At 30.7% G+C, this 9,091-nt stretch overlaps 1 protein-coding gene across 1 annotated transcript; it reads right to left on the minus strand.

Annotated features, from left to right (window-relative positions):
* Window positions 1-6,489: 6,489 nt before the first annotated feature.
* LOC108368920 (putative nuclease HARBI1) lies at window positions 6,490-8,270 on the minus strand. The gene is made up of 2 exons (XM_017623887.1): window positions 7,798-8,270; window positions 6,490-7,735 (listed from the first exon to the last, which is right to left on the minus strand). Exons 1-2 carry the CDS (start codon window positions 8,177-8,179, stop codon window positions 7,167-7,169), a joined length of 951 nt encoding a protein of 316 aa, XP_017479376.1. The 5' UTR covers window positions 8,180-8,270; the 3' UTR covers window positions 6,490-7,166.
* Between the last annotated feature and the right edge of the window lie 821 nt (window positions 8,271-9,091).

Here is a 9,091-nt window from a genome sequence, read left to right on the forward strand (position 1 = left end):
ACCCGGTGAACTTGTGGTCCCAACTGAAGTTTTAGGCAATTTACGGGAACATTTAAAAATGTTAAATCAAATTTAAGTTATAATCAAAATTCTGATACTGGTGTATATATACCAAAGGATTTGGAGACTTGTAAATTTGTTTTTATGCGTGTTATTTATAAAAGATCATTGCAACAACCATACGAAGGACCTTATAAGGTTGTTGAAAAAAACAAAAAATATTTCAAACTTGAAGTAGATAATGAGGTTAAAACAATTCCGATAGACAGACTAAAACCAGCAATCATTGNTATAAAAGATCATTGCAACAACCATACGATGGACCTTCTAAGGTTGTTGAAAAAAACAAAAAATATTTCAAATTTGAAGTAGATAATGAGGTTAAAACAATTCCGATAGACAGACTAAAACCAGCAATCATTGAAACAGAACTAATACCAGAAACAAACACTAATACAATGAATAACACAACATCAAATAAGAAACGAGTTACTTTTAATTTATATAACATTAATTCTCTAGAAGGGGGAGTATTGTAGGGTTTGTATTTGTGTTANTAACACAACATCAAATAAGAAACGAGTTACTTTTAATTTATGTAACATTAATTCACTAGAAGGCGGAGTATTGTGGGTTTGTATTTGTGTTACTGTCTTTTATTGTACTGTGTTAATTTCAACTTTGTAATTTTAGAAATGTTATATTTAAGTGATTTTGTAGTTCAAACATCAAAAGGAAAACTTTATGATTCAAACATTTTTCTTGTAACTGTTAACAACCGAATTTTATACAATATTAAATATTAAATTGAATTTCTTTAAATCCTTGATATACTCACTACTACACTATGCTTTTATCATGGTAACAGCAATAGAATGTGTATATTCGTTGAAATTTGGGCGACTTGACGCCAATTGCGAACCAATAAAATTTTATTATTTTGCACAAACAACTAATTTAAAGTAAAACGCGTGGAATAAATGGGGAGTTTTAGTTTAATAAAGCGGATTTACTTCTTCTCAACCATAAAAATTTGGCCTTACTTTCTAGTGATGATTGCTTACGTAGCTTTATATGTATATACCTACATATATATGTTATATTGAGTTTATTTACCGAAATCAGCAGACAATAAAATGGGAACTAAAACGCAGATGGTATTTCGTAAGAGATAAAGTCAATGTTTGGTTAACCTTTCGTTATAAAAACTAACTTCCAGAACATGTTACCCTTATACCAATTAAAAGAAATATGTCGATTATTAGTTACGTATCTATTGGATTGCATGCGTGTACACAAGGGTCAAGAGTCGAGCATTCAGCCCAATACAATTGAACTTCCACGTGCTGCATTTCTAAATCACAACTAAACAAGTAACTCATAAACCTATTGCAGTATACAAGTATTCAAGCAGATTGATTTGACTAGTTGAAACTAAAATATTGAAAGTAATGAAATTATTTGCATACACCTACGGGTGTTATTAATCATTTCAGAGAAATTATCTTGCTAAAATCTTGTGACAGGCAAGTAGCTAGACATATAGTCTTTACTATCTAACTTCCAGGAACCACAGTCAGTTAGATTGAAAAGATAGAACCACATAGTACAAACCCCAAACAACTTATTCGTAATTGCTATGTGGCCCCACGTTGGGCGCCATTTTATTCTGTTATGAAACCGCTGGCCATCTACCAAAAATGTATTGGGAACCTCAGCTCAATTTGACTCACACGATTTTGTTTAGCAACTACGTATTGTGTGCATCTGGCTATGTTTCCACCCCGCAGCTTCAGCCATAGTGAGTTCGCTTATAGCGCTAAAACAGTATGATTTTCGTCCCATGCCAACAGCTCTAAAGAATAAATTCAAATTATGCACACAGAGAGAGATTATCCTAGAAAATAACGAGGCAAAGAAATAATAGCCAATGTAGGATTGCTGATTCCAATGTTTTAACTAAAACACAGACTCGTCAGGGAAATTTACAGGTCTGTCCATGCCCACCCATCCTTGGTTCTAAAGATGTTTATTAGAAACCCATTCGTACCTACCTAAACAATCATCAAAAGATTTCAGACCAAGTAGATTTCAATTAGCAATCCATTATAAATTCCATATTTATTCACATACTGACTAAATTTAACATTAAGTTTATAACTGATGCTTTCCATTTCCAGACAACCGGTCAGGTACGAGCATGATATTTAATTTCGACCAAACTCAAATACATTGTTTGTTGGTCCAAATAATGAGACACGTATTTTTTCTTCAAGCCAAATCTCTAATAGCGAAGATTTTTTTTTTCTGAGTTATGATTTTTTATAGAAAATATAACTTTTTGTGGTACATACTACAATATTCTTATATTGTTTAACTAAATGGAACATATGTATGTAATATATCAGCAAAAAGTACAGCCGTGATCATTTTTTGTGTATCAAATAGATATTAGAACACACTTTCCACCATACAGTTTCGAAATACAAAGTCACATTTTCCAGCTTTTTATAATCGAAACTGTATGGTGGAAAGTGTGTTCTAATATCTATTTGATACACAAAAAATGATCACGGCTGTACTTTTTGTTATATATTACATACATATGTTCCATTTAGTTAAACAATATAAGAATATTGTAGTATGTACCACAAAAAGTTATATTTTCTATAAAAAATCATAACTCAGAAAAAAAAATCTTCGCTATTAGAGATTTGGCTTGATTGTAGTTCAAAGTGTCTCTTTTCCGGTAAAAAAAAGTTTGAGAGAAAAAAAATACACTTTTTGAGAAATTAAATTTAAAAAAAAATTTGCACTTTTTGTTTATTGTTAAATAAAAAATTTTAAATAATAAAAATCAATAATTGTATCATTCTATCTTGAAGTGACAAGAATTACTGAAATTTGAGTAAAAACATTGTTGGAATCTATTAAATTTTGACAAAGTTATGGGCATTTAAAAAAAAAATTCCAACTGTCAATTCGAATAATCGATTTTTGCCTGAAAAACAAAATCGCGTTTAATTCGGCCGAAAAATTTTTCCGAGCCAAAAGAAAAAATACGTGTCTCATTATTTGGACCAACAAACAATGTATTTGAGTTTGGTCGAAATTAAAAATCATGCTCGTACCTGACCGCTTGTCTGGAAATGGAAAGCATCAACTATAACTAGTCTGATCTCCACCCTACCAACACCAACTACAACTAATTTAGTATTTAAATTTCAAATAGACCTTATCCTTAGCCGAAGATGTTTAACTTTTGTTTTATTATTATTATTAAGGGCCGGTTTTTCAATTGTCAGATACATTCTCCAGCAGGGACCGTAACAGTTACAACTTTTATTAAAAAAATCACTCTTTAACAATTATTTTTTGATTTTTATTTAATTACTCTTTAAATAACCGTTATTTCTGACTTTTATTTTATAAATCGAAAATAAGAGTTATTTTTGATTTTTATTTAAATAATCTGCAAATAACAGTTATTTTTGATTTTTAAATTATATGTCTTAAATAACAGTTATCGAAGACTTTTATTTATAAAAGTCATAAATAAAAATCAGTCACTGATCTTTATTTTTTCAATCATACTTATAAAAGTCATTTGAATAAGTCGTAGTAAACTTTTGTTTTCCAACACCTTCTTAACTGCGAAAAATGTTAATGACTTTTATACGATTGATTTAAAAAATAAAAGTCGGTCACTGATTTATATTAATGACTTTTAAAAGTAAAAGTCACTGACTGATTTTTATTGATGACTTTTATAAATAAAACTCTTCAATAACTGTTATCTAAGCCATATAATATAAAAATCAAAAATAATTGTTATTTTGGATTTCTAATATAAAAATTAAATATAATTGTTATTTTTTTAAATTTTGCATAAAAATTGCAAATAAAAATTTATTTTCAAATTTGAGTCTCGGTGCAAAACGAAATCGATTGGTATGTTTCACTTAGTTGTAGAACATTTCCTTCATAGCGAAGTTTTCCATGACAGTTTTCATCAATAACTGTTATGTTCGGTCCCTGTTCTCCAGATAGCAATTCAACGAATAAATTTATTTCCTCGTTTATTCTACTGAATAAAAACTTTGAGTTTTTCATTCTTGGGATAAGTGGTAGATAACTATTCTTCTGTATTTGCAGAAGTGTGGCAACATGAATGGTTATCAAAAAATGAGGACGAACAAAATATATTGGAAACACCTTGTGAAAGAAAAGGACAACAGGTTAATTGCTCAATGTGATTGTCAAAAAAGTATGTATAATCTTATTTTTTGTCAAGTCTGCCAATTGTAAAATGGAAGAAATGGAAATTGTTGAAAATATTGAAATTGTTGAAAATGTCGCGAGAAAAAGGCAAAGATCTGCCAATTTTACTCAAACAGAAGTGCGAATATTAACAGAAATTGCTGCAAAATACAAGCATATATTGGAGAACAAAAAGACAGACACTGTAACCAATAAGGAGAAAGAAGCGTCATGGGAAAAAGTTGCAAAGCTCTTCAATTCATCCTCCGGTGGAACTGCACGCTCGACATCTACTCTAAAATTATGAAAGCTTGAAAAAGACATTGAAAAACAAAGTAGCCATAAATCGGCAGGAACTTTATAGAACTGGTGGAGGGGCTTATTCCCAAATTCCATATTCAGATGTGGAAAATCAAATACTAGCTATGTCTTCCAACGTAGATGGTTTGCATAACAGGCATGACTCCGATGGCGTTGAAGGTAATTATCTCTCATTTTGTTCAATGAATTGTTACTAATGGAATTAGTGTCTCAGCTCCACATATAAAACAAGCGGAGGATTTGGTTACATATGTCGTTGACGACACCTTTCTGTCTGATGGTACAAAATTATACACATAAGTTGCATTTTTATACCCGAGCGCACTTGTGCACAAGGGTATTATAACTTTGTTCACATAACGGTTGTTTGTAACAGGCAAAACGAATCGAGATAGATATAGACAAATGTATACATAAATGATCAGAATGAAAAGAGAAATCGATTATGCGGTGACTGTCTGTCCGTCCGTCCGTCCGTCCGTCCGTCTGTGCACACGATAACTCGAGTAAAAATTGAGGTATCTTAACGAAACTTGGTACGTAGACTTCTTTTGTGCATAGGACGGACGGTATTGAAAATGGGCGAAATCGGACAATAACCACGCCTNTACTTAAAATTTATACACCCCGGCTTATCGTGCAGCGGCAGCTTTCGGAAAGGTGGAAAACATATATTTAATAATTGCGCCGGGTATTTAATGTTCGGCTCCGCCCGAACTTAGACTTTCTTACTTGTTTAATTCCACATTTTCATATCTATTACTTACCTTACCACAACCAGCGAATGCTGAAGTCGAGTCAGGAGAATATGAAAGTATGTATTCTTATTGATATGTTCCCTGTAATCTTAAATGTTAAAGCATCAGCATTTTTTATTACCAAACCAAATTAGACACTACCTTTACCACGGTATGTTGCTAATTTTTTGTTACAGCCCGCAACAAAAGATAACACCCTAATATTTTCCCCAGGTTTGACTACTTGTCTTTTGATCATTTATTTTATTTATTAATCATCATCATTTCCCATGTGAAATTTTCTGACTGAATCCGAATATGAAGTGAAATTTTATGAAAGTTTAAGAGATATATCAAAATTTCGGTCTTTTGAGATCTGAAACAAAGTGCAAAGTGTTCACTTCCGCTTTTTTCATGTACTTCAAAGTATGCTATTTTGAAAATACAATAAGACCCATTATATCTACATTTAATAATTAATGGAGGAGTTACGGACACTTAAGTAGAAAGACACACAAATACTTTCCATACAAATTTATGGTTTCATTAATTGTTCAAGCTTTGACTAAAATTTTAGATCGTAAATTTGTATGAAAACCTTAAACTTAATTATAAAACCTTCTACTTAAGTGCTCATAGCTTCTACGTTTGTTATTAAACTAAGATAAGCAGGGTCTTATTATATTTACAAAAGATTATACTTTCAAGTACCAGAAAGAAACCGGAAGTGAACACATTTCTTCATATTGATTGTGGTACCGAAAGTAATCCAGTTGGAAAATGTTGTTGGCATAGATGTTAATAAATTTAATAAGATCCACTAATATAAAAGGAAATCTTTAGGCTAACTGCTTCCGAAGATATTTGCAATTTAGGACACCGAATTTTTTTCAAAACCAATTTGGCTATATCTCAAGAATTGTTCTACTTTCTTGAAATTTTGTTTCATAATCCGATTCAAGATAAAATTTTACATTTTTTTAAATCTGTTTTCTGGTGTTATTATTAAAGCACAACTCATTATTGATAATTTTAGCATATAAAAGATTACGTCGTATTTAATAAAATGCGCGATACCGTCATGAAAACAAATTACCAAAAATCAACGGAATTTTTAGCAACTTTATTACTAAAATTTAATAAGCTATAAAACTGGATACTAAAAATTTCTAGGAATTCTGATTAACATGCTTAAAGTTGAGAAGAAAAAGTCGTAGAATTTTCATAATTTAATTTAAAGTTTAAAATTTGGATTTACATGGTTTTTGTTAGTTAATGAGATATAGTTTAATAAATAACACAGTGCACCACTCAAATCCTCATCCGTTTTTTTGACGAATTTTCTAAAATTAAATAAACTATGCACACTTCGATTTTTTTACGAAATTTCGAGAGAAAATCGAAAAAGCAATGAATTTTCATGCTGCTATTTGAAGTATTTCTTGCAGAACTGTTTCAGAATTTTATTTATTTTTCGTATAGAAATTTCTTTACGAGTTCGTGTCAACCATTTCATATAATGAGCATTAAACAAACAAAAATAGTTAAAACTAATCGAAATGATGAGGTGCTATCGTTTCTTCGCGGGCTGCACCATATTCAAATGAAAAATTTTCAAGATCATCCAGTTCCTTAATTACCGAGATAATTAAAAAATATTAAAATTAATGAGTAGTAATGGGCGGAAAATAGGTATATGTTGTATCAATTACTATATCTTCGTAAAAGAAAAATAAATTAAAACTAATAAAAAATAAATAAATGGCCAAAACTTTTAAAGATAAATTGTTTATAATTTTTTGCCGGTAGTGTACATTAAACTATATAAAACTATTGTCTAGCGTTGTTTTACATTGTTATTAAAGATTCAAAGTATTCTAACAGTAAGTTTCTGACATCTCCAGAGTCTGCAATAAGTGGGTCTAAAGTTTCTATTTGTTCTTCCTGATAAACCTTCACTTCTGGGTCTTCGGGTGGTTTATCTTCTTTCATATCAATTGTAATATTATGTATAACAGCTGTTGCAACTATTGTATCCTGTACCAAAGGAATTTGGCACCTCATCCGAATACTCAAAACTGGAAATCGTCGTTTCCATACCCCAAAGCAGCGTTCAATGACGTTTCTTGTTCTAATGTGTGACTCATTGAAAAGGCGTTCTGCTGGAGTTCTGGTATTAACAAAGGGAGTAACCAAATTATTGTTTAGAAAATATCTACTATCTCCAAGAATCAGTCCACTGCCGAAAGTTCCACTGTCAAATGCGTATTTTGCAGACGAATTCAAGAATATCAAGGAATCATGAGTAGACCATCTCGCGACTATGTTTTGAAATTTCAATTTGACGGTGCACATAGCTTGAACATTAATAGAAAAATATCCTTTTCTATTTCTGAAGTTTTCAGCTGTGTTTCCACCTGCATACGTAAATCAGTAGATACTATAAAACAGTATGTATTTCAAAGTCATCAACACTAACCTGGAGAGACTATCCGCACATGTGTACAATCCATGGCAGCAATTACTCGTGGGAATCGTGCGATATCATAAAATTCTTCTTGTATTTTTAAAATATCTGCATTACATGGCAATTTAATAAATTGTGGTCTTAGCGATGCGATTGCTTGAGTCACCCTTCTAATGATTCGGCATATTGTGGACATATGTAAATTCGAAAAGTCTCCTATAGTTATGTAAAAGCTCCCGGTTGCATAAAAACGCAAGCAGATTAGCAGTTGCTCCATAGGAGAGACGGCTTGGTTTCTAGATGTATGTAGTATGTATTGGGAAGATGTTGACTTAGATTGAAAAATATGGATGGAAAAATAGCTCCGTGAAGTTGGCACCCGACCTTGATGCATTTTGATAAAATACCTAGAATATGATAGATTTAACTCTCAGGAGGATTGTAGTAAGTTTCTTTTTATTTGTAGAGGAAAAATAAGTGCTTAATGCGTTTTTTAAAAAATTCATATAAAGCTTTTTACAGCTACAGCTTCAATTTTAATGAATTCAGGTCCAGAATCGTTTGTAGTTGATTGTAGTTTAAAAATTTTTTTTTTTAGTTGAAAAATAAGTGCGTAATGCGTTTTTTAAAAAATTCATATGAAGCTTTTTACAGCTACAGCTTCAATTTTAATGAATTCAGGTGCAAAATAGTTTGTAGTTGATTGTAGTTTAAAAACATTTTTTTTTAGTTGAAAAATAAGTGCGTAATGCGTTTTTTTTTTAATTCATATGAAGCTTTTTACAGCTACAGCTTCAATTTTAATGAATTCAGGTGCAAAATAGTTTGTAGTTGATTGTAGTTTAAAAACATTTTTTTTTAGTTGAAAAATAAGTGCGTAATGCGTTTTTTAAAAAATTCATATGAAGCTTTTTACAGCTAGAGCTTCAATTTTAATGAATTCAGCTCCAGAATCGTTTGTAGTAGATTGTAGTTAAAAGAAAATTTTTTTAGTTCAAAAATAAGTGCGTAATGCGTTTTTAAAAAAAAATCATATGAAGCTTTTTACAGCTAGAGTTTCAATTTTAATGAATTCAGGTCCAGAATCGTTTGTAAGTTGATTGTAGTTATAATATTGTTTTTTTTGTTGAAAAATAAGTGCGTAATGCGTTTTTTAAAAAATTCATATGAAGCTTTTTACAGCTACAGCTTCAATTTTAATGAATTCAGGTCCAGAATCGTTTGTAGTTGATTGTAGTTAAAATATTTTTTTTTGTTGAAAAATAAGTGCGTAATGCGTTTTTTAAAAAACTCATNTTCATATGAA

The sequence above is a fragment of the Rhagoletis zephyria genome, unplaced genomic scaffold (assembly GCF_001687245.7).
Source record: "Rhagoletis zephyria isolate East Lansing unplaced genomic scaffold, Rhagoletis_zephyria_1.1 Rzeph_scaffold_03386, whole genome shotgun sequence".
Classification (NCBI taxonomy): Eukaryota; Metazoa; Arthropoda; class Insecta; order Diptera; family Tephritidae; genus Rhagoletis; species Rhagoletis zephyria.

Excerpts from the sequence above, each read along its gene's own strand:
- LOC108368920 (XM_017623887.1), bottom strand. The coding sequence starts at position 8,179 with ATGCATCAAGGTCGGGTGCCAACTTCACGGAGCTATTTTTCCATCCAT. Across the intron at positions 7,736-7,797 it reads TGTGCGGATAGTCTCTCCAG|GTGGAAACACAGCTGAAAAC; the intron begins GTTAGTGTTGAT and ends TTACGTATGCAG.